General features: G+C 60.6%; 1 protein-coding gene across 1 annotated transcript in view; it reads left to right on the forward strand.

Annotated features, from left to right (window-relative positions):
- Positions 1–23,515, forward strand: part of HPSE2 (heparanase 2 (inactive)) — a 275,991-nt gene extending 252,476 nt beyond the window's left edge. The window contains exons 10-12 of the mRNA XM_039481786.1: positions 19,877–20,022; positions 21,213–21,359; positions 21,998–23,515. Coding sequence (XP_039337720.1) covers positions 19,877–20,022; positions 21,213–21,359; positions 21,998–22,163 — 459 coding nt within the window. The 3' untranslated portion in view covers positions 22,164–23,515. The remainder of the gene's footprint in view (positions 1–19,876; positions 20,023–21,212; positions 21,360–21,997) is intronic.
- The last annotated feature ends 1,622 nt before the right edge of the window (positions 23,516–25,137 follow it).

Here is a 25,137-nt window from a genome sequence, read left to right on the forward strand (position 1 = left end):
CTGAATGCTGGCAGCTCCGGGGGCATTTTTCACCGGCGCAGTGTAGCCCAGAGGGGGTGAGAACATTGCAGAGCATGGCGGTGTGTACTGCCGAAGAGGGATTGTTTTGCTTTTGGTCCTTGGACTGTCCGTCCATCTGCCTGTCTGTCTAGGCAGTGCCATCCCCGTGAGATCGATGTGCTTGGGACCAGATTCTGCCGCTCTCCCTCTTGCTGAGGGACCCCTTCGTCCGGGTCTAGTCGCGTTGATTTCAGTGCAAGTGAGCCGGGGGCCGCGGCAGCCCTCAGCTAGCAGTGGTGGCTCAGCTATTATAAAAATGGCAGCTGACGAATTTGAAATGTGGTTCCTGAGAATCTCGTTGGATTCTTGGTCTGAGTCTGTTATTGAGCAGCCTGCGGCCTGCCTGACCCACCCAGTTCACAAAGGCAAATGCCCGACAGCAACATTTGAGTCATTCGCTCTGGGAGGCTCAGAACTCGGGCCCATCCTGCTCCCTGGCTGCAAAGAACAGATTCCCCCACCTGTGAAAGCTCAGCCCCTCTCACCAAAACGGCCTGGGGCCCCAGCTCGTAGCTCAGCTGTGGGCTCAGTGTTTCTAAGCGCCGGTTGAAGAAGGGGTCTTGTGTTGACGTATGTACGTGTTCCCTGGTGCGCTCCTTAGCTGAGGCTGGCTTAGCTGGAGGTAGGAGCCATCTCCCTCTGCAGGGTGCATGCTGTGTCTGCTCTGGGGAGGCGGGGGAGAGACCGTCTACAAACAAGAACTACTGACTGGTGGGTCTCCTCTTCCCCACCCTTCTCCCCTCTCAGCACCTTTCAAATACTGGCTGTTTGGTCAGCTCGGCCAGTGCCTGCAATGAGAAGAGCAGGCTGCCTCTACCCACTGGCCTGACAGCTAGTTTGCCTCCTTGCTACCTGGCAGGTGGAGACATCCCACTGCCTGCCTGGATTTCAGGGTACAGGAGGCACAGGAGGAGAGGTGGGGAACCAGGTACTACTAAAGGATGGTATCTTATGAAATACAGAGGTGAGAGCAAGGCTGAGAATCTTCTCTCCTCAAAGCACTTGGCAAACATTAATCCTCTGCCCAGCGTTCAGACTTCCCAGCACAGGGACCTCTGCCGCGTTGCCGGGGCAGGGCCTTGCCGAACTGCGCTTGCCAGCTGAGCCCTAATGCAGCTCAGCTGCCATTACGCTGGTGCCTGGCTAGTGAATTTCCTGACTCTGGGGGGGGATTCTCAGCCTTGTGATTACGTGATATGATTTGTACCAGACGTGCTGAGAGACCCTCGTCAGAATCGGGGGCTGGGCTGTGCCATGTGTCCAAAGGCCCGGTCCCCCCTCGAGGCGCTTACAGGCGACGTATGAAGGGTGGGGGTGAGGGAGACAGTCCAGCAGACAGAGACAACATGGAACCTTTTCCTGATGACTAAATCGACAAAGCCAGCAGCGGTGCTGGGCCCCAGCCAGCGCTTGGTTCCGTCTGTGGATATTCGAAGGGTGTAGACTGAAAGGTGGGCGGATCGTGTTTGGGGTGGAGTGTTGTCCAGCTGTAACTAGGAGGAAGGGGCTCACGCAGAGTGCGGGAGGGGGTCTCAGCCCCCCAAAGGTGGGGAGAAGCCCTGTCACTCGGACATCCCCACACTGGCCCTGGGGATGAACTGGGTGACCAGGTGGGGGTTCTGGGGTGAAGGGAAGAAGCCGGCTGCACACCGTCCTTTGTTCCTCCCAGGGATTTGTTGGGGTCACACATTGTCATTGCACGAGGCCTGGCCTGAGTGTGATTCAGACATGGATCTGCCACTAGCGCTTCCCTGGTCGTATCGCAGCGTCCCTCGTTCCCCGTTCCCTCCCCCAACAAGCTGCTTTCAGACGTCTGGGGCCTGCACTGACTACCAGGACCTCCAAGAGGCTCCCTTTATCCGAGGCTGGAGAGGGATGTAGAGCTGCCTCCTCCGCTCCGAGTGGCTCCTCTTTGCTTGCTGTCACAATGGGTTAAAGGACCTTTCCCCCCTACTGTAGCTGCGCCATGAAATGCCTCTGGACTTCATCAAACGCGTCAAAGCAGTGCTGCTGCTCGCAGGGCTGGCCCCCGGGCTGAAAGCTGGGGACATGGGAGCTAGAGCAGAGCTGCTCCTGCCATGGGAAAGGGGATGAGACGCACTCCAGCCCGGAACAAACTCGAGCAATAACCTGCCATTGCACCACGGTCTCTCGCCCTAACTCATCAGCTAGTGATGCCCAGTCCTGCCCCAGTGACACCCAGCAGCCCAGGAGAGCCCCGGAGAGCATGCAGCAGGGCCAGGCTCAGTGCTGTACGTGCTACCGAACGTGATTTGAGGAGCACAGGCAGTGTCTCTTTAAGCAGCATGGACTGGTGTTTGACATAGAACTGTCGTCTCGGTGATATTGCTGAAAGCCGGTCCCCTTGCTGCGCTGCACATCCTGAGGACGCTGCCAGACGCTGCCCCCTCCTGAGATAGCAATGCTTTAATCTGGCTGGAGCTCTGCACGAACCACGGGAGGCCAAGCTGGGAGATTTACAACAGCCCCGACCTGTCAAAGCGCCAGCAAATTTACAGATAACAGAGCATCTTCCAGACTCCCTCTGCGCACAGACAGGCCGGGCCATCTCCTCCAGGGGGCGATCTCCTCCCCACCTGCCTCCCGCAGGACACTCCCCCCTCCCCCACTGCATGCACAGCTGGCTGCTCCATCAGTGCCCCCTCCTCACAAGCAGGCTGCTGTATCCCCTCGCCATCCACAGCAGACACTGACGTGTGCGTAAGCCACGTCTCTCGCACACCGCCCAGCTCTGAGACGGACGGGGGGTTGTTGGGAGCAGGGCTTAATTTGTGCCAGGGCTGAGACCCGGCACCTCTGGGCCCAGCAGGGCTAAGACCTGGCAGGGCTGGGCCCTGGCACCTCTGGGCCCGGCAGGGCTGAGACCCGGCACCTCTGGGCCCAGCAGGGCTAAGACCTGGCAGGGCTGGGCCCTGGCACCTCTGGGCCCGGCAGGGCTGAGACCTGGCACCTCTGAGCCTGCTGCATCAGTTATGAAGTTAAAAAATGGCTTGAACCCCGGCCCCTCTTTCGTTACAAATGAGGCCCTGTTCGGGAGCAGGGCCGGCTCCATGTTTTCTGCTGCCCCAAGCGGCAAAAAGAAAAAAAGCTGCGGCAGCGCGATCGTGCCGCTCCACTCTTCAGCGGCAATTCGGCAGCAGGTTCTTCGCTCCGAGAGGGACTGAGGGACCTGCCGCCGAATTGCCACCGAAGACCCAGATGTGCCGCCCCAATAGCGGCCGGAGTGCCGCCCCTTGGTATTGGGCGCCCCAAGCACCTGCTTCTTTAGCTGGTGCCTGGAGCTGGCCCTGTTCGGGAGTGTCCAATCCGTATGAACTACAGCCCAGAAGGGGTCCTCTCCGGACAGGGCCTGAAGCCCTTCCCCCATGCTGCTCCCAGCAGGTGCTGTCTGGGGGGAGATGAGGGGCTCGCTGAGGACTGTGCCTGGGCAGCGCGTGAGCAGAAGTGCAGCCCCTCGCTGCAGGAGCTGGGCTGGGAACAGGAGCGGAGATACAACGCTCTGTCCCATCTCAAGGGCACCCGCCACGTGGTCTGGGGGAAAGACTCGGGGATGGCTCCCAGCGTGCCACTGGCTGCCCGAGCTGCACCAGGCCTAGCCCACCGCCACAGGCTGAGCCTCCCTCCCGCGCATGATGTGGTGCAGGATTCCCTGCGCTTCGCACTCGGGCGCTGAATTTCCTCACCAGCAGCTGGTGCCAGATCTGCGGGGGGCACAGGAGACTGTCCCACTCCCAGCTGGTGGGTAAGACGCTCCCTTGCTTTTACAGAAGTGGCCTCCCCTGACGCCCTGGGTAGCTGTGCTTCTCTTGCTGCTACTTCTGCACAACACTAACCCCGGCTTCGGGGCAGGTCGGGCTCAACAGGCATCGGGATGCCGAGGTCCTTGCTTGGGTTTGTCTTGCCTGCTGTAGCCGCAACTCGCTGGATTCTCACCCGGGGGGGCCAGTGCCTCCACCGTGACTGTGACTGAGTGGGAGTTTCCTGTAATGTTTTGTGTTAATAGTGTGTCTGCCTCAGTTTCCCCTATATGCTCCATTGTTACCTAGGTAGCAGGAAAAGGTCTTTTACTCTCTGCAGATCCAGGTGTGCTGGACACTGACTGTCGGGGCCTTCCCCCGCCCCTCCCCCAATGTCCATGGACAGTCCCAGAAGACAGTGGCCACTCCAATTGCCCAGACATTTGTTACCTAGCAACTAATGACCATGGATGACCCAGGCCTCTTCAAGAAGCCAGCCAGGTGTGACCAGCAGGGGAACAAAGGGCTGAGGAGGAGCTAGAGGACAATGTTTGCCCAGGGACAAGACCAAAGGAGGAGGGGATGTTAAGTGTGAGACTGGAGGGCTCTGGGCTGTAAGATCCTGCTCTGGGTGCTCCCCCCGGCCTGCCTAGCTGTGTTCCAGACCCGCCTACCCCTGCTGTAACCGCGCCCGCAGGTGCTGGGGGGGTGCATTGCGCCCCCAAGTCTCTCAGGCGGACTCGCTGAGGGGGGCTCACGGCCTGAGCCAGGGGTGCTGACGGCTCGGTCCAAGCAGGCGGTGAAGCCGAGGGGCTTCCCCAGCGACAGAGCGAGCCCTGGGGGGTCTGGCTCCTCAAGGGGGCTTCCCTGGGGCTGTTCCGTGACAGTGACTCAAACAGGAAACTCTCCCAGCTCCCCAGATATTGGCCCCCCAGGACCCTGCTAGGCCAGCTCGAGGGCTCTGCCTGCTGAGCAGGCTGCAGCCCAGCCACCTCGGAGAGCCAGGATGGGCTTTCCTGCCCAGCGGAGAGGGAGCCCCCAGTTCTGGGAGCCGTCCAGCAGCACTAGCACTGGCCAAGCTCAGGGCTTCTACCCAGCTTGGATTTCTCTTCGCAGATCCCTGTGAAGGGGATATGGGATGTGGTTGGTGGGCTGCCACTCAGCGTCTCCCCAGCTCCGGTGGGAGAGCCGATGCCAGCTGGTGTGTGGCACATCAGGCGCCTGCCGGTGCTGCTTGAGCTCCCCGCAGCAGAGTATCCACACCTGAGTCCTGCCCCGCGGCATCCCGTCCCCGTGTGCTGGAGGAGCAGTTCGTTGTTGAGTGGCTGCAGACAGTCCGCTCGGGGGTAGGACTACCCAGCGCGCTGCCGCCGGAGAACTCTGTGTAGCAGTACCCGGCCGTCGGGGTGGCGCTGTGCCCTCACCCTCTGAGCCCCTACCCCCCAGTCCCCCCTCAGCACCCCGGCTAGAGTCAGAGCACTCAGTGTGGCGCTCTTCTCACACCTCGGTTACCTCAGTCTCCGGGATTTGATTTCAGGTTAGCTAGTAGTGCCCTTAGATTCCTCGGCCTTCCCCTGAGGAACAGCTCATGCTCCTTCCCCAGCTCGTCCAAGAGAGCTCTCCTAAAATGGGAGACAGGCACCCCCGAGCTCGGGGAGAGTCGTCCTCCTCTGCCAGACGCGCCGTGATTCCGAGGTCCGCCAGATGGAGCTGGGCCATACCTGCGCTCCGGCACTGAGGCAGCCCCAGTGCCAGGCTGTGCCATCGACTCCAGTGCTGTCAGTCTGGTACTGCCAACATTGGCACCAGCTGGTTCCACACCATCAGTGTACCATGGATGGTCCTCCAGGTAGCAAACGGGCATGTGGCAGGCAGAGCTGTGGGACTGATGTGCCTTGGCCTAGAAGTGCAGGAAATCCCAGAGCTACGTCGCCGCCATGACACTGGTCTGAACATGTTAGCAAGGAGTGGGGCTGCACCCATGGGACTGAGCAGCATGCGGCCTGCCCTATGGGCAGAGCACATAGCTAATGGGGAAGATGTGGGGCTGGGAGCTTCTGGCCTTTCCAGGCCTCTCTCTCTCATAAACTTCAGAACTGGCCAGTGTGGAGTTAAACAGCTCCCTCCCAGTGATGGGGGCAGGGCAGCCGTGTGCTCCCCCTACCATCCCTACTCCATTAGAAGTGGGCAATGGATCTAGTTCCCCATCTGTTTTCTCCTTATCCCCCATTAGGCGTGCTGTGACCTTCCCAGCCCTGTCCTGCCAGCAGCAGCACTTCAACATCTGGCCTGCTCAGTCACAGATGTTGTTCTGCATCTCCTCTCTGGGGTAGGTGCCATGGAACTCCTGCTTCAGCTGCAGCCACCAGTGCCCCATGGCTTTGAAGGCAGGTGGTGGCTGGAGGGCTCTTGTTCCCACCCGATGGGAAGTGAAAAGAGAAGCGTTCGGAGAACTCCAAAGGGATCGCTCCTGGTTTCTGTCCCTTCTGACTCAGCAGCTCCGCTCCCTCCCTGCGGCCTCCATGGCCTGGGCTCTGTCAGACAGAGGCGATGAGAGGAGGGGTTTGAGGCTATTCCTCCATCTGCTCCACGCCCCAGGAAGCAGCCGCCGGCCTGCTTGGAAAAAGCCAGAGCCAGGCACCAAACCTGCTGCGTTGCATTTAATGTCCCCGGCTGTGCAGTCAGGTCTTTCCATGGCCCAGCGTGGATCTCACCTCCTCCGTCACCCTGATGGCGACGGTCCGGCCTTCATCCAGAAAACAGTGGGGTCAGCAGAGAGGGAATTCAGCTGGTGGGACCCAGGGAGGCACAGCCCGGCTGACTGCTCTGAGAGGCTCTGTCTGTCAGTGGGCTCCCAGCTCCAGTGCCTGCCTGCCCAGCTCAGCCCCACCAGCGACTCAGGTGCTGCGTCTCGGGACTCTCCAGACCTGGCTAGGAATCGTCTTTCCTGTGAGAACTGCACTGGCATGGCCAGCAGGCCAGGGCTGAAACAGAGCTGTCACCGCTGCAGTTCTCCACCCAGTCCGTCTCTGAGCTTCCTTCACACCCCATCCCTCAGCACTGGGAACTCTGAGTCCGGGGTGTCCCTGCCCCCTCCCACCAGCAAGCACAGTCTGCCTGCTGAGCTCGGCACTGAGTGCTGCTGGCCCTACGCAGGCAGACGCGGTGATGAGGAAGAGCAGCGTGAGTCCCTGAAACCGGAGCCAGGGCAGAGGGGCCCAAGCCGTGTTGTGCTCACTCAACCAGGTCACTCAACCAGGCTGGGATCCTGCAAGCGTCCCTCCAGCCAGGCCACGGCCCCGCTCCAGCAGATTCAAAAGGCATGTTGTAAAAAATGGCCTCTGATTCCATTTGGCTGCCCGCCTGGGGTCTGATTTCCAGAGGTGCTGGCATCTGCCTCTCCCCTGCGTTTGTACGGGATTTCTGCGCACTTAAACTTCTGGCTATGGCTCTCTCCCATTAGCCAGGGAGCTGGTGTGTGTCACTCCCCGTGGAGGGAGCGTCTGGGTGGGTGTGTTGAGGGGAGGTGTTCGTCTGTGGCTGATTCGACTGACTGGCAGGGAAACAAGCAGAGCAGCTTTAGGGCTAACGCTGTTTCTCTTATGCTGGCCAAGCTCCATGTTCAGGGCTAGAAGAAAGTGACTGGTTCTTGGCCTGTGGCAGAGGGGGACATGCTCAGAGACCAGGCACAGGAGAGCTGTTTCAGCTCAGTCTGTGTATTGGAGAGAAGCCAGGAGGCTGCTCCAGATGGCAGAAGCCAGCAAGGAAAAGTGTGTGAGTGGATGAGAGGAGCCGATGTGGGGTGGGGAGGTGAGGGCGGTGGGAGCACGTCCGTGCGGGGTGATTCTGAACGCTCGGTAGGATGCAGCCTGCAGTCCTGGCTGAGGAAGGGTCAAGGGGAGGTCGCGGTAGGCAGGATGTTCTGGAGAGCTTCGGCTATGGGGAGTAAGCACCACGCAGGGGCGGGGATTGCTTAGTGCGAGCCAGGGCGGCCAGGCGGATCGGGCTGGAATGGCGAGCGGGAACACAGGCCGACTCTGGAACTTGCCTGCGTTTCGTTGGCGGTGAAATAGATGCCCCGGGGACAGGCGGGAGGGTGAAGCCCTGTCCTTTGGGCCTTTTAAAGCAGACTAGACACAGCATTGTAAAGGTGCTGCAGGGAGCAGGCCTGCCCGGCCTGCAGACAGACTGGGAGCGTCTAACAGCTGCGGTTCAGTGGCCATGGGGGGACCTGCCTTGGCCAGAGGGAGGGAGGATTTCAGCATGGGGAGCCCTGCTGGTGGGGCAGCGCTGCAGAGGCCACACCAGGCAGATCTGCCGACTTTGGAAATGGAGGAGGAGCAGAGCAGAGGGTCGGTTGTGGCACAAAGGAATGGGGAACGGCTGCCCTTGCGCTAACTGAGACACGGCCACACAGTTACTTGGTGCGAAGTGGGCTGGGAGCAGGAACATGGAGAAGTCTGGGACTTGCCCATGATGGGCTCTTCTGGGGGTGCAGTGGGGTGGCTCCCTTCTGCAGCAGCACGTATGTTCTGTGGGGCAGGAAAGGCTCCCCTCAGTCAGCTCAAGGATTTCAGCCCCTCGGCTGCGTGCTCAGCTGCTGCCCGTTGGCTGGGTTCCCCTCAGTGCCCTCGCCGAGGTGGCCCCTGTCCTGCTTAGGAACGGCCTGTGCTGTGCGGAAGGGAGGTGGCTGCGTGACCAGCGCTGGAGGCCCGCAGCACAGGCTCCCCAGAGGCTGAAGGGAGCTCAGCGTAATCAAAGCCATCCCCACGGCTGCTGCAGAGGGGATGCAGAGACCTGCCAGGGGACTTGTGTGTCAGGCTCATTGCAAACCCCAGGCTGAGCCTGGCCCATTTGCCAGCACGAGGGAGAGGAGGCAGCACCAGCCTCAGCCAGCCTGCGCCTTTGCAGTTTCCTTTGGTAGTTCTGCACTTCTTGGAGCGGGAACCAGCCTCGCGGCAGCACTCGCTGAATTTCTCTCTGCAGAGCGTTGCTGGCCAAGGTTCAGCCTGACCCGGGGCAGTTGTCCCCGCTCGGTGGCTGGGTATCTAGACTGATGGGGGAGCCTGCTAAAGAGACATGGTGGTGGAACTCGGAGGCTTGTGTGGGCCCCATGTAGATACCAAGAACTGCTCCCAAACCCCACTGTGGCATCCCTCCCTCCCGGCTATTGCTAGTAACCTGACAGAGGCGAGCAGGGGCCTAGGGAAGCAACAGGAGCCTGTGTCACTGGGAATGGTTTGTGCAGAGGTGCCGTGGCTCCGGGCAGGGCGATGGCCTGGCACCGGGGAGGCAGCTTGTGCAATGATGCAAGTAGCGCAGCCCCGGGTGGGGGTGGAGTCTCCATGTTTATGTCACGATGGGATGTTCTAAAAGCTCAGCTCTAGGGACGATCTGGGGCCTGTGCTGTGCAGGAGTCACTGGATGATCACAATGGTCCCTTCTGCTCTAGACTGTAGTCACCTGCACTGTGATAGGGAAGGGTTTTCATCATTTCCATGCTTCTTCTTCGAGTGATTGCTCCTATCCATTCCATGTAGGTGTGCGCGCCGCGCGTGCACGGCTCTCCGGAACATTTTTACCCTAGCAACTCCGGCGGGCCGGCTGGCGCCCCCTGGAGTGGCGCCGCCATGGCGGCGTATATATACCCCAGCCGGCCCGTCCGCTCCTCAGTTCCTTCTTCCCGCCCGTGACGGCCAGTTGGAACAGTGGAGTGCTCCCTTACCTCCACAACCCTAGTGTTTCTCCATAGTTCTAGTGTAGATAGTTTTAGTAGTTAGTTCAGTTCTTGTTGTAGTTGTATATATATTTAGTGTTAATAGTGTTAATAGTTACGGAATTAGAGGGGTTGCCCCTCTTCTTCCGCCCCGGTGCGGGCTTATGCCCGGAGCACCGGGTTTCAAGCCCTGTGCGGCTTGCCAGCGGCCTATGCCGGTTAGCGACCCGCACGACTCTTGCCTCCGCTGCCTCGGAGAGTCGCACCGGCCAGATAAGTGCTCTATTTGTATAGCCTTTAAGCCTCGTACGAGGAAAGAGAGAGACTCTAGGCTGAAGCACTTACTGATGGAGTCTGCGCTCCAACCTCCGGCGCCAGCTCCAGCGGCACCGAAAACCGCCTCGACGAGCAGCGCTCCGGCTGCACCGAGCCGCTCCGGCACCGAGCCGGCACCAAAGACCCGGCACCGCTCCCTCTCCCCGGGGAGGAAGCACAAGGCGCCGAAGACGGCCGCCGCAAAACAGCAGCGAAAGCCGTCCGCCCAGCCGCCTCCGACGAAAACGGTGCAGGCTGAGGCAATGCACGCTAAGTGCACCGCACCGTTGACTCCGGCGCCGCCTGGCCCGTCGAGTCCGGTTCTGCCCAGCTCCCCGGTGCCCACCGAGGAGGAGCTGAGGATCCCGTCGACGCCGGAGGCGTTCGCGACGGCAAGAGAGCTGATCGCAGCGACGGGCCCGTCATCTCAGCCGGCACCCCCGGTGCGGACATTCAAGTCCCTCGGCAAGCCAGCGATGGTGCGCCCCTCATCTCCGGGCGACCGTGGCGACCGCGGCTCCAGATTCCGGTCTCGATCCCGGTCTATCTCCCGGCGACGGTCACCGAGGCACCGCTCCCCATCCCGCCGAAAATCGCCATCGCGACGCCGCTCAGCGTCCCGGCACCGGTCGCAGTCCCGGCACCGCTCTCCATCGCGGTGCCGGTCGTACTCCCGGCGGCGCTCTAGGTCCCGGTCACGAAGTCACCGGCACCGCAGCAGGTCCGCGTCCAGGCACCGTGGACATCGGGACTCGCGCAGCCGTTCGAGGCGCCGCAGATCCCGCTCGAGGTCCGGTTCCCGGCACCGCCGGTCGAGCTCCCGCCGCCGCCGGTCGAGCTCCCGCCGCCGCCGCTCCCCTTCTCGGCACCGGAGATCCAGCTCCCGACGCCGTAGATCGGGCTCCCGGCACCGGAGATCCGGCTCCCGGCACCATGTGCAGCACAGGTCCCGCTCGCCACTGGACCCCCGAGATGCCCGGCACCGACCCTCGGCACCGGAGCATCGTCTCACGCCGGCGCTGGACGCCCGCCCAGGCACCGCCACGGCTCCACCCTGGCCCTCCAGGGAACCCTCTGTAGCCTCACCCCACGGCAGTGCGGTGGATTTCAGAGCCGGTTCCGTTCCCCCGGATCATGGACCCCAGTATTGGGGACATTGGGTGCCCTGGGCGCAATATGAACAGGGGCCTCCCCTGCCACCCAGGCAACCGGGCTCGGCACCATCGGTACCGGTGGCCACCGTCAGTCGAGCCCCCCCGTCCCCACCGACGCAAGCCGCCGCCCACGGCCCTTCTTTGGGCCAGGACTCGCTGCCGCCAAATCGCCAGGGGGGCGAGCACCAACAGGAGGAGGTGCTGCCGGGCCACTCCTCGTCGTCCTCTCCAGATGAGGCGGTAGCGGGGGCCTCGCCATCAGGGCCCCCGCCCATTGACCTCAGGGCACATCAGGACCTTCTCCGAAGGGTGGCAAAGGCCATTAACTTGCCCATAGAGGAGGTGCAAGAAGTCGAGGACCCGATTACGGACGTTGTGGGAGATGACGCCCCTGTCAGAGTGGCGCTCCGTTCATTCGCACCATTCAGAAGAACAGTGCCACTATCTGGCAGTCGCCTCCTCCGTTGCCCCCACGGGCGCGAGGCGCCGAAGGAAGTATTCCGTCCCGCCCCAGGGCTACGAATACTTGTACGTCCACCCCACCCCGGACTCGCTGGTGGTCCAATCGGTCAATGACCGCGAACGACACGGTCAACCTGCCGCTGCGCCGAAGGCGAAGGACGCCCGGCGCATGGACTTATTAGGGCGAAAAATCTATTCGGCGGGAGGCCTCCAACTCCGTATCGCCAACCAGATGGCCCTCTTATCCAGATACACTTTTAATATCTTGGGGTGCCTTGCGAAGTTCACAGAGCTAACCCCTCAGGAATCCCGCCCTGAATTCTCAGCGCTGCTGGAGGAGGGCAAGTTAGCCTCCAGAACTCTGATCAAGGCGGCCGTGGACGCAGCAGACTCAGGGGCTCGAACGGTAGCATCCGGGGTGACGATGCGCCGCATTGCGTGGCTACAATCTTCCACCCTCCCACCTGAGGTCCAGTACACCCTCCAGGACCTCCCGTTTGACACGCAGGGGCTGTTTTCTGAGAAAACGGATGCCAGAATCCAGTCCCTAAAGGATGGGAGGGTCGCGATACGAACTCTGGGTATGCACACGCCGGCCACGCAGAGGCGTTCGTTCCGCCAGCAGCCCTACCGCCCCTTCAACCAGGCCAGGTCTCGGCCGTTTAACAACCGCCGAACGGCCCCCTTCCGCCGTAGACCGTCAGGAGGGCGGCGCAACCAGGCGCAGAACTCGTCCAAGGCTCCGCAAGGCCAAAAGCCGGCCTTTTGACGGGACGCCCGAGGACGGCCCATCACTCTCCCCCCAGGATCCATCCCTTTTGTTTTCCAATCGCCTTGCCCGCTTCCTTCCGGCGTGGTCTGCTATAACATCGGACAGCTGGGTCCTCAGCACCATCCAGCACGGCTACCGCCTACAGTTTCTTTCGCCCCCCCCCTCCCACCCACCCTCCCCGTCCCTCATCAGGGACCCCTCTCACGAGCAAGTCCTCATACAGGAGGTGCAGGCTCTGTTGAGCGTGGGTGCTATCGAGGAGGTGCCTCCCTGCAGGCGGGGCAGGGGATTCTACTCCAGATATTTCCTCATCCCCAAGGCGAAAGGAGGTCTTCGTCCCATCTTGGACCTCCGGGAGCTGAACAGATATCTCTGCAAGCTCAAGTTTGGATGGTAACCTTGGGGTCCATTATCCCTTCCTTGGATCCGGGAGATTGGTTTGCCGCCTCGACATGAAGGATGCTTACTTTCATGTGGCGATTTACCCCACAGACGCTTCCTGCGCTTCACGGTCAACGAGACCCACTACCAGTTTGCGGTGTTACCCTTCGGCCTCTCCACTGCCCCGAGGGTGTTCACCAAGTGCATGGCGGTCGTGGCCGCAGCTCTCCGTCGTCGCAGAATCCACGTATACCCCTATCTCGACGACTGGCTGATCCGTGGGCGCTCTCACGAGCTGGTGACAGCTCAGGTGTCAGAGATACTGCACCTGTTCCGGTCTCGGCCTCCTCGTCAATGCCGAGAAGTCCCAGTTACTGCCGACACAGCGATTGGAGTTCATAGGAGCGGTCCTCGACTCCACCCTCGCCAGAGCCTGCCTCCCTCGTTCTCGACACGAGACGATGGCCTCGCTCATTCGCACCTTGCAAGCCTTCCCTTCCACAACGGCCCGGTCCTGCCTTCGCCTGCTGGGCCACATGGCTGCGTGCACCTTTGTGACCGCGAACGCGAGGCTGAGGCTCCGTCCGTTCCAGATGTGGCTGACTTCGGTGTACCGGCCCCACCGCGACCCCCTAGATCTGGTGGTCACGGTCTCAGACCCCACTCTCCAGACGCTCACCTGGTGGCTGCATCAGGAGGTGGTCTGCGCCGGGGTTCCGTTTCGCCCCCCTCGCCCGTCGGTCACCCTGACCACAGACGCCTCGGCGCTTGGATGGGGGGCTCACATGGGAGACCTGCACACTCAGGGCCTCTGGTCGGCCCAGGAGCTCTCCCTGCACATCAACGTCAGGGAATTGAGAGCGATCCGCCTGGCTTGTCTCGCCTTTCTTGCACACCTCCGGGACCGCTGCGTAGCGGTGTACACGGACAACACGACAGCCATGTTCTATCTGAACAAACAGGGCGGGGCCCGATCCTCCCCGCTGTGCAAGGAGGCGATGCTCCTATGGGACCTGTGTGTAACCCACTCGATTCGCCTCGAAGCGTTCTTTCTGCCAGGGGTGCAGAACACGCTGGCCGACCGTCTCAGCCGGTCCTTCGCTTCCCACGAGTGGTCCCTTCGCCCCGACGTGGCCCACACCATCTTCCAAAGGTGGGGATTTCCCCAAATAGACCTGTTTGCCTCCAGGACCAACAGGAAGTGCCACAGGTTCTGTTCGTACCAGGGTCGGGCTCCGGACTCCATCTCCGATGCGTTCCTCATGTCCTGGACGGGTCCCCTTCTATACGCCTTCCCGCCGCTCCCGCTAGTCCACCGAGTACTGCTCTGCTACGGAGGGACAAGGCCCGCGTCATTCTCGTCGCTCCGGCCTGGCCGAGGCAGCACTGGTATACCCTGCTCCTCGAGCTATCGATCCGGGATCCCATTCCCCTACCGTTATGGCCGGATCTCATCTCCCAGGACCTCGGCAGGCTTTGTCACCCGAACCTGCAGTCGCTGCATCTTACAGCCTGGTTCCTGAGTGGTTGACCGACGCGGAGAGGACCTGTTCCGCGGCGGTGCAGCAAGTTCTCCTTGAAAGCAGGAAACCGTCCACACGCTCTACCTACCTGGCAAAGTGGAAACGCTTTGCCCTTTGGTGCGATCAGCAAGGTCTTAACCCCTTCTCGTCCCCGATCCAGACGGTCCTCGACTACCTCTGGTACCTGAAAGGCCAAGGTCTCGCGATCTCGTCCCTGAGGGTACACCTGGCGGCGCTTTCGGCCTTCCGGCCTGCTGTAGATGGTCGCTCCGTGTTTTCCAACCCCATGGTCGCCCGCTTCCTCAAGGGGTTGGACCGCCTCTACCCGCAAGTGCGTCCGCCGGCTCCTACGTGGGATCTGAACCTGGCTCTCACCCAGCTGATGCGCCCGCCCTTCGAGCCCATGGCCTCCTGCTCCCTCGTCCATCTCACCTGGAAGACGGCCTTCCTCGTGGCAATCACATCCGCCAGACGGGTATCCGAACTCCGCGCCCTGACGGCGGGTCCCCCATATACCGTCTTCCACGCGGACAAAGTGCAGCTTCGGCCACATCCGGCCTTCCTCCCAAAGGTGGTGTCGGCCTTTCATCTTAATCAGGAGATCTTCCTCCCGGTCTTCTTTCCAAAGCCGCACGCCTCACCTCGTGAGCAGCAGCTCCACACCCTCGACGTCCGTAGGGCCCTCGCCTTTTACATTGACCGAACTAAGTCCTTCCGGCGTTCCTCCCAGCTCTTTGTCGCAATTGCGGAGCGCATGAAAGGCGAGCCTGTTTCATCTCAACGGATTTCTTCCTGGGTGACATCCTGCATACGGGCGTGCTTAACTTGCTCGCGTCCCCGTGCCGACTTACCGCACACTCGACAAGAGCGCACGCCTCGTCAGCCGCCTTCCTGGCCCACGTTCCCATCCAGGACATCTGTCGAGCGGCCACCTGGTCTTCAGTCCATACCTTCGCTTCCCACTACGCGTTGGTGCAGCAGTCTAGAGACGACGCAGCCTTCGGCTCTGCGGTATTACACTCCGCCACGTCTCATTCCGACCCCACCGCCTAGGTAAGGCTTGGGAATCACCTACATGGAATGGATAGGAGCAATCACTCGAAGAAGAAAAGACGGTTACTCACCTGTAGTAACTGGTGTTCTTCGAGATGTGTTGCTCCTATCCATTCCAAACCCGCCCTCCTTCCCCACTGTCGGAATAGCCGGCAAGAAGGAACTGAGGAGCGGACGGGCCGGCTGGGGTATATATACGCCGCCATGGCGGCGCCACTCCAGGGGGCGCCAGCCGGCCCGCCGGAGTTGCTAGGGTAAAAATGTTCCGGAGAGCCGTGCACGCGCGGCGCGCACACCTACATGGAATGGATAGGAGCAACACATCTCGAAGAACACCAGTTACTACAGGTGAGTAACCGTCTTTTCTAAGGGAGTCGAAATCTGGGGAAGATGAACTCGGAGTAACCAGGGAGCTCGAGCAGAGCCGCTGACTGCCTGGGGAATAGCCATGAGCAGCACGTTACTGGAGAAGGACGCTGAAGCCCAAAGTATAAATGTGTCTTGGGCTCCCGTTGGTTTGTTTCTGGAGAAGGAAGGCTAGAGGGAGCTAGTGACAAATTCGGCTGGTGGGAGTAAGGGCCCTCTCCTGTCCCTACAAGCATGCTGGGTGGGAGCCGTTTGCCACGTGTCTCACAAAGATCCCCACGTGTGTCACACCCTGAAGCAAACCCGCTGGCTGTCGCTGCTGCTGGAGTGTTCCCTTTGCGGACGTGTGCTGTTCTGCCCTGGGCAGCGGGCATGGAGACAGACGGCTTGGCTGTGCACCAGTGGGGCTGCACAGATCTTTCATGTGATGTTCAGCTGCCTCTGCTGGTTACAGCCCGAGCGGCTGAAGGGCTGGGTCTGTTACTAGCGTTCTGGTCAGAGCTACATGTGGTTAGTGCACAATTTAACAAACCCAGCCGTGCTGCCAAGCAGCTTCGCTCCTTCTAGGAAAGGTCAGGGGGTTACGCTCCCGCCCCCTCTGTAACCAGGCTGGAGACAGGAGGATCTGGTTAATAGGTCTGTCTGAAGGGCTGATTAACCAGCCCCACTTCCAACAGCTTAAGTTTCTAAAAGCTCCTGCAATGAATTAAAGGGTGAAGAGAGATAAAATGGGACCCTCTGGGTTTTTCTTGTCTAATGGAAAGCTCTCGGGCCCTGTTGGCCCCATGGCACTAGGTAGATATGGTCGGCTTTATGTCTACAAATCACATCACTTGAGACAGCTGCCCTTCCTGCCCATAAATCAGGTTTCCTAGCCAGGGAAGCTGCTGAAGCACTGAGCTGCTTCCTTTGTTCAGGTGCTTGCTGCCTGCAGCTCCAGCAGGGGCCTTGGGGCCAGCACCGGTTAATGGCCGTGCAAAGTAGTTACAGCAAGAAAGCCCCTTCCACTCCTCTGGGACCAATACCTGAGCCGATTCCTTTCTGCCAGCTTATTCTAACCTTACATCTGTGACTGGCTCCGTTCTCACAGCTGAAGGGCCCCTCCCCCCCAGAGACCCTGCTGGCATGCTCTAAAAGGTACCTCGTTCACATTAACAAACTAGATTACCTTTTAGAGCACACGAGCAGGGTCTGCACCGTGCAGTTAGAGCACTTTACAAATCACACACACACACACCCTGAGCACTTTACTGCCCTGTCTAGACAAGGCCTGAGATCTCTGTACAGCACTGGGCTTTGCCCTGCATGACATTCTGATTTAAACCCCATATCGAGCACTCTGCAAAACCAGTGTAGCCTGGGTTAAACTCTGAGTAAATGAGAGATCTCAGAAAGTAATTGTAAGTGGGAAGCGTCATCCACTGGGGGTGTTCCTGGTGGGGTCCCACAGGGATGTCCTTGGCCCAATGCCATTCAATATCTTTGTCAATGATCAGGAAGAAAATGTAAAACCGTTGCTGGTAAAATTCTCAGAACTGGTGGAGTGGTGAATAATGATGGGACAGGTCAGTTCTACAGACTGGCCTGGATCGCTGGGTAAGGGACCCCACAAACAACATTCACATGAATACAGCTGCAGGCAAGGCCAGACCTCTAGGAACCGAGTGTAGCTGTCACACTGTCTAGATTTCAGAGGGGTAGCCGTGTATCAGCAGAAAGAGCAGGAGTCCTTGTGGCACCTTAGAGACTAACACATTTATTTGGGCATAAGCTTTCGTGGGCTAAACCCACTTCATGGGATGCACGCAGTGGTAAATACAGTAGGAAGATATATACACACAGAGAACATGAAAAAATGGGTGTTGCCATACAACTATAACGAGAGTAATCAGTCAAGGTGAGCTATTATCAGCAGGAGAAAAAAAACTTTTGTAGTGCTAATCAGGCTGGCCCATTTCCAACAGGTGACAGGAAGATGTGAGTAACAGTAGGGGGAAAATAGCCTGGGGAAATAGTTTTACTTTGTAGCTCATTCTTAATATTTCCCTGTTTGCTGTATACACAAAGTAAAACTATTTCCCCATGCTAATTTTCCCCCTACTGTTACTCACACCTTCTTGTCACCTGTTGGAAATGGGCCAGCCTGATTAGCACTACAAAAGTTTTTTTTCTCCTGCTGATAATAGCTCACCTTGACTGATTACTCTCGTTATAGTTAGTATGGCAACACCCATTTTTTCATGTTCTCTGCGTGTATATCTTCCTACTGTATTTTCCACTGCGTGCATCCCATGAAGTGGGTTCTAGCCCACGAAAGCTTATGCCCAAATAAATGTGTTAGTCTCTAAGGTGCCACAAAGATCCTCGTTCTCTTTACACTGTCTAGAGTAGCCAACCTCAGGGCAGACTGACAAGGAGCAGGGCACAAACCCCAAACTGCTCGTATGGTCTGTAATTAGCTGTCGCCACCCCAGTGACAATGGGAACTCCTAAAGCTCTGTACCAGTCTGACCGTGGAGTCACAGACAGTCCCTGGGGCTCTCCAGCCTACTTGCCACCCAGGCAGGCCAGACTAGTGATAGACGGTCACTTTACACCAAAAATCACAACAGTACCGGTTACTGCCAGTCCCAAGGACACGTCACTAACCCCAGGTCAGTTGTACTCAGATCTCAAACCAAAAACAATGCTTGTAGCCAATCCTGTAATGCTAACTAAAGATTTATTAACTAGGACAAAGAAATGAGAATTATTGATAAGGTTAAAACAGGTAAACACCCTCCCTCTCCCTCTCCCCCCCCCCAAATGACATATAGTCTTAGGGTCCAAAAGGTAATAGATGGTGTTATAATATGCAAGCGCTATATGTCCTTCAGGGCTTAGCCGAGCCAGGCAGCTTGGGGATCCCTTGCTTATGCTTAGAAATATCACATCTCTGAATTCCAAGCAGCACAGAGATAACAATTCCTCCTTGACAGGGATTTTCAGGCCCTTTCCCCAGCGTTCAAGCTGTGATGGGACAAGGGTTTGTGCATGTGCCCTCTTCATGGGTGTGGCAGACACAATCAGCAAAATCTTTTGTCCACTGGGGTTCCACACTGGCTTGTCTGGTGTCTCTTGCGCCTTCTCTTGTTGAGGAGAAGATGTCACCTCTTGTGGTAAACTAGCATTTCACACTTGGCGACACGTCTCTCCTGACTGGGGGGTTTACCATTTTAGCAAACGCTTTTATAGTTACAGAGCAAACACTTAAATATTGCCTTAACCTGGGACCCAGCTAGGTGAGGGAAGATTAAAACATGCAGCATCCTACAAGCATTTCGTAATGTCTGAACACTAACCACATTCCTCTAACGCTAATGTCTCTTTTAACAACACTAACACACAAGGAGGCAGAAAGTTTCCAGTGATGTATTTGTCAGACCGTTAAAAGTCTGGTCAGTGGTGCAGTGGGGGCCCGGGGCTAAGGCAGGCTCCCTGCCTGCCCTAGCTCCATGTGGCTCCCGGAAGCAGCTGTCGGGTCCTTGCAGCCTCTAGGCACATGGGCGGCCAGGGAAGCTCCACGTGCTGTCCCCGCCCCGAGTGCCGGCTCCGCAGCTCTCATTGGCTAGGAATGGGAGCTGCGAGGACGGCACCTGCAAGTGCAAGGGCAGTGAGCTGAGCCTCCCTGGGTGCCCATGCGCCTAGGGGCCGCCGGGATCCCACACCCCCTCCCGTACCCAAACTCCCTCCCGGAGTCTGCACCCTCCCCAACCCCCTGCCCCAGCCCTTAGCCCCCTCCCGCACCCCAAACCCCTCACCCCGGGCCCCACCCCAGAGCACACACCCTCAGCCAGAGCCCTCACCTCCTCCCACCCCCCACCCCCCTGCCCAGCCTGGTGAAAGTGAGTGAGGGTGGGGGAGAGCGAGTGAGGGGGGGGCGCCTCAGAGAAGGGGTGGGGTCTCTGGGAAGGGGTGAGGCAGGGGTGTTGGGTTTTGTGCGATTGGAAAGTTGGCAGCCTGGGCGTCTCTGATGGGTTTTCACAGGGTTTATACCATGGCTACATGCGGGCGGATTTCCAGGGGAGCCACCCACAGGCCCAGCCCTGCCCCACAGCGGGTGCCCACGTTCCTTTGCCATTCCAGACCCAGGCTCTTGTCCTTCCCGGCGTCGCTGGGCGGAAAGGGCCCCGCAGCAGCAGCCCGAGGCAGCCCCAGCCCAAACAGGCCAAGCTCAGCAGGGTGGGACGCGCTGGGAGGAGGGTCGCACGGGGGGCTCTGCTCCCAGCCCGGTGGGACGCAGAGCAGGTGACGTGTCAGTTGTTCCCTCTCCGCAGGATTACTGGCTCTCGCTCCTGTACAAGCGCCTGGTGGGGCCCAGGGTGCTGGCCGTCCACGTGGCAGGGCTCCAGCGGGAGCCGCGCCCCGGCAGGGTTATTCGGGACAAGCTCCGCATCTACGCTCACTGCAGCAGCTCCCACAGGTCAGGCCTCTCCCCTCGCCAGGCCTGGCTGCTCCTGGCACGACTCCGCGGGGAGCCCCGAGATTCTGGAATCCCGCAAGAGGCGGCTTGGCGCTCGCTGCCCGGGGCTGCTGGGGGAGCAGAGGGGGTGTGCAGGGTGGGGGGCTGGCCCCCCCGTGCCATGGCAGTGAGCGAACAGGAGGCTCCTGCGATGGCAGCGGGTCGCGAGACTGGGGGTTGGGCAGGAACCCAACCAGGGAGATCAAGGGAGTGGGTTTCAGCCAGGCCCCAGAGGGTCGGGTTACGCTGCCCTCGGGCAGACAGTGACAGGGTGGCTGGATCGGTGATAAGCTCTTTCAAAGGGTCCCACCCAGGGGCGGGGGCGCTGCCATCTCCACGGACACAAGTTCCTATTGTGGCCGAGGGGAGGCCGGTTGGTTACATATTCCAGATGCTTTCAACATCCCCCCCCCCCCCGAAGGAAACCGTGTCCAGTAACGGACAGGTGCAGCCTGCGCTCCAGCCCGTCTGGGCTGCGTGCGGGGCGAGACGGAGCACCAGTGTCTTGTCTGTGTTTGGGACATGTCCAGGGCAGCGCCCGGGCATAGAGAGCACTCGCCTTGCACCCCACCACACCCCGGGAGCGGGGGCAGGGGCTCCCCACAGCACATCCCTGCTGCCCTGCCCCATCGCACACCACAAGGGAGGTGAATCCACGGGGCTGCCTGGGAACGCCACCTCCCTGCCCCACGCTGACCTGCGTCCTGAGGGAAGTGTGGGCAGACAACTGCAGCCATGGAGCCACGTGTGCCGCTGCCCTGAGCCCCCGCCATGGCACGATGCACGTGTTCATCCTGGACCCTCGCTAGGCCCAGGGGGGTGGAGACAGGGCACAGACGGCCATACAGATCTGGGGGGAATGGGGCTAGAGTCCGCCTCTGGAGAGTCAGCGTCTGCCCCTGCTGCACCCAGCCTGTCTCCCTCATGCCATCCCTGCCTTGTTATGGTGACGGCCCCACAGTTACTGCCGTGCTGGTGTCGTCCCCTCCTGGGCTTTGCAGAAGGCCGGTTCCTAGCACAGCCCACAGCACAGACCCCTGCTTAACTGGTCTCTCCTAGCTACAGCCTGGTTTTTAAAGCTGCCTAGAAACAATGTGGTTTCCTAGTCAACATGCAGATAACCCCACCCTCATTGTCACTTTCGTTCTCAGCCACAGTTATGTCCGAGGATCCATCACCCTCTACATCATCAACCTGCATCGCTCCCGGAAGAAAATCAAGCTTGTGGGGACGCTGCGAGATAAGCTTGTTCACCAGTACCTGCTGCAGCCGCATGGCACGGACGGGCTTCACGCCCGGTGAGTGCAGACACGCAGGGCTCTGCCCTGAACGGCAGCCAGCAGCACCAGCGCACGGCCTGGGTGGGTAGGGCTGAGGCCAGGCCGTGGTGCACCACCTGCAGCTGGGACATGTGAGCATCCAGCTGACACCTGGGACGTGCCAGCTGCCGCTTCCCGCAGCTCTCATAGGCCGGGAATAGCGAACCGGGGCCACTGGGAGCTGCGGGCAGCCGTGCCTACGGACGCTCCATATAAACAAACTGTCCCGCGGCCCGCCAGTGCTTACCCTGATGGGCCGCAGGCTGCCCACCACTGCAGTAGCCCCAAGTGAGGCACCCAGATAGGTGACCAGTTCTGGGGTGTGGAACACCTGCAGCCCCCACCGACTCCTGCTGACGCTGGGGGAGCTCACACCCCTGGGAGATCAGCTCATTGTCCCCATGCACCAATCCCTGCGGAGGCTTCCAGCACCACCCGCTCTTTCCTTTGCCTCCTCCCATGGCCATCACCTGCCTTTGCAGACCTGGGTCTCCTGCCTGCTGGCATGCAGCATGCACAGCCCAGCGGACTCCAGGCACACGCCGTTCTGCTGGCTGCCTTGTGCTGGGCTCCCAGGCCGACGTGGAGACGCTGACCTGAGTGTGCTTCTCCTGCAGGTCCGTGCAGCTCAACGGGCAGCCGCTGGCCATGGCCGATGATGGGACACTTCCTGAGCTGAAACCTCGTCCTCTTCGTGCTGGCCGCACCCTGGTCATCCCACCACTGACCATGAGCTTCTATGTGGTGAAGAACGTTAACGCCCTGGCCTGCCGGTACCGATAGCTCTGCCCGAAAGCCACTGGCCAAGACGAGACCTGCTGGACCTGCTTTAACCCTCCCCTGTCCTCTCGCTTCCTGCACAGAACTTGCTGCCTGTCGGTGGGGCTGTGACCTGCCCATTGCAGACCGGGCCCCGCTCTCCTGGGGACTCTGCACCCGGAGGGAGGTGCGTCATCACTGGCAGGTCCTGTTCCCCTTGGAGAATAGCCACTCAGAGCGACTCCTCCAGCGTGGCCCAAAGGCCCGGCAAACCCTCCCCTCAGCAATACCTGGCCAGGCTGGCAGCTTGGCCCCGGGATTGCTGTGCCTGCGGGGGAGAACATGACTCCATTGGTGAGACAACTGGCTCCTCCTGGAAAAGCTGGGACCTTGAGGCCCTGGTGCAGTGACAGAGACCTGCGACTCGGGGCGATGGGGCCTGGGAGTTGGGGGCCACATGCCCTCTTCACACCGTCAGCGTTTCTTCCACAGGACTAGTGAAAATCCGGCTGCTGAATTGGGCCTGTGCGCACGGACGGCCGGGCTCCGAGGGATCGGATTGCAGGGGATAGCGCTGCACCAGGCCGGTTCCTTACTGATTAGGGGAGCTGGCTCCTTGCTCTGGGGGAAGGGCAGAGACAGGGAGCCCAAGGGTTGTGTTCTTAGCCTGGGACAGGGAGCAGAGGCACAAGCACTGCAACGGGGGCAGAGCTAACCCAGCTGGCTAGAGCCAGCCCAGCCCCTCAGAGCCTCCCCTTCCCTGCGCTAACCAAGGCTGCGGGGAACTGTGGGCATCATCCCGGCTCTGCGCTCCCCAGGGCGCTTTGCTCTCGGGCACTTTGCTGGACAGAAGGTGCCTCTCCAGCCTGCCAGAACCCAGCTGCCCTTCCCTCCCCACACTGCCGTGCCACTGCCCATGGCAGCTCCACCCTGCCAGCCTCCCGGCCGCCCTTCCCTCCCCACACTGCCGTGCCACTGCCCATGGCAGCTCCACCCTGCCAGCCTCCCGGCCGCCCTTCTCCCCACACTGCCGTGCCACTGCCCATGGCAGCTCCACCCTGCCAGCCTCCCGGCCGCCCTTCTCCCCACACTGCCGTGCCACTGCCCATGGCAGCTCCACCCTGCCAGCCTCCCGGCCGCCCTTCTCCCCACACTGCCGTGCCACTGCCCATGGCAGCTCCACCCTGCCAGCCTCCCGGCCGCCTTTCTCCCCACACTGCCGTGCCACTGCCCATGGCAGCTCCACCCTGCCAGCCTCCCGGCCGCCCTTCTCCCCACAGTGCCGTGCCACTGCCCATGGCAGCTCCACCCTGCCAGCTTCCCGGCCGCCCTTTTCCCCACACTGCCGTGCCACTGCCCATGGCAGCTCCACCCTGCCAGCCTCCGGGCCGCCCTTCTCCGCACACTGCCGTGCCACTGCCCATGGCAGCTCCACCTGCCAGCCTCCCGCCGCCCTTCTCCGCACACTGCCGTGCCACTGCCCATGGCAGCTCCACCCTGCCAGCCTCCCGGCCGCCCTTCTCCCCACACTGCCGTGCCACTGCCCATGGCAGCTCCACCCTGCCAGCCTCCCGGCCGCCCTTCTCCCCACACTGCCGTGCCACTGCCCATGGCAGCTCCACCCTGCCAGCCTCCTGGCCGCCCTTCCCTCCCCACACTGCCGTGCCACTGCCCATGGCAGCTCCACCCTGCCAGCCTCCCGGCCGCCGTTCTCCCCACACTGCCGTGCCACTGCTCATAACGGGGGGTGAGCCTGGGACTGGGGAGACAAGTGGGCCAGGCTCAGTGCAGTGCGGGGCTGCAGGGCCCTCCCCCCAAGGGATTTCATAGTTCACTCTAGTGATGGGCTGGGCACGCACCGATCCCTGGGGGTAGCCATTGCCTGCCGCTGCATCTTCCCTCGGATCCAGAGTGTCAGCTCCCGGCAGCCCTAGAGCACCCTGTGCCCACCCCACTGAGAGACTGAGGGCCAGAGGGACTCTGGGTATCAGCCCACCGAGCAACCCAGAACTTTCCCGGACAGAACGTGCATGGGAGCAACTCCCCCTGCTGCCTCCTGGCCACGAGACAGGCGAGGTGAATGAGGGAATAGCTTCTACCAGCCCCTCCTGGGCCGCCAGCCGAGCTGCGGAGCCATGCTGTGAAATCGGCGGCATGAGACGCGCTGGGGGGCTGCAAGGAGTCACTTCAGCCCCTGTGCAGGGGCGTTAGCCAGGAGTCCTGGCCCCAGCACTGGCTGGAGCGCTGCGAGCTGGGCCCGCGGGAGCCTTCACTGTAAATGTTAATATTTAAATTATATTTTCTGAAGAAGAGAGACTTTGAGCTCTGCTAGTCTGGAAGCTGGTGGGAGGGAAGTGGGGTGGGGCACCCCACTCCCCAGCTGGCAGGAGAAGTGGGCTGAGGTGGTATAGGCAGAGTCACTGCTCCCCAGGGGCTTGGGGGGCATTGTTAGAGGTGTGAATATTTCCTTCCAGAAGAGATTTTATTGTGGTGTGTGCAGAGCCGGGCTCCGGGAGCTAGCTGAGATTGTGTGGGAGCTGCTGGATAATAAAGGTGGGCTGTCCAACCATGCCTGGCCTCGTCTCTCCGCAGCAGCGAGGGCCGGGCCCGCCGCACCATGCTCCCTGGCAGAGGGGCGCGTTTCGGAGCCTCTGCTCCAGGACTGCAAGCGCCTTCGCTCTGTCCCAGGCCTGGGGCCGTGGCCGAGTCCCCAGCCCTAGGACGTGGCTACACGACAGAGCAGGTGCTGCTGCTCCATGACTCAGGACACCAGGCCCAAGTGTGTTCGCATCACAGCCATTGTCACCTGTTTGTGCATGTGCTCCTCAGTGTGTTCTGAGCCTCGGCAGGGCCTGGCTCCCCGAGCGGCGCCAGCAGCACATGCCCTCAGAGCTGGGAGGAAGGAGGCGTAACTCACCCAGTGACACGGGCACAGGTAGGACACGGCAGAGTCAGCGTTACAGGCCAGCCTACACCCCTGGCAGGGGCGACCCACTGG

This window comes from Mauremys reevesii, linkage group 7, assembly GCF_016161935.1.
Source record: "Mauremys reevesii isolate NIE-2019 linkage group 7, ASM1616193v1, whole genome shotgun sequence".
NCBI classification, from domain to species: Eukaryota; Metazoa; Chordata; order Testudines; family Geoemydidae; genus Mauremys; species Mauremys reevesii.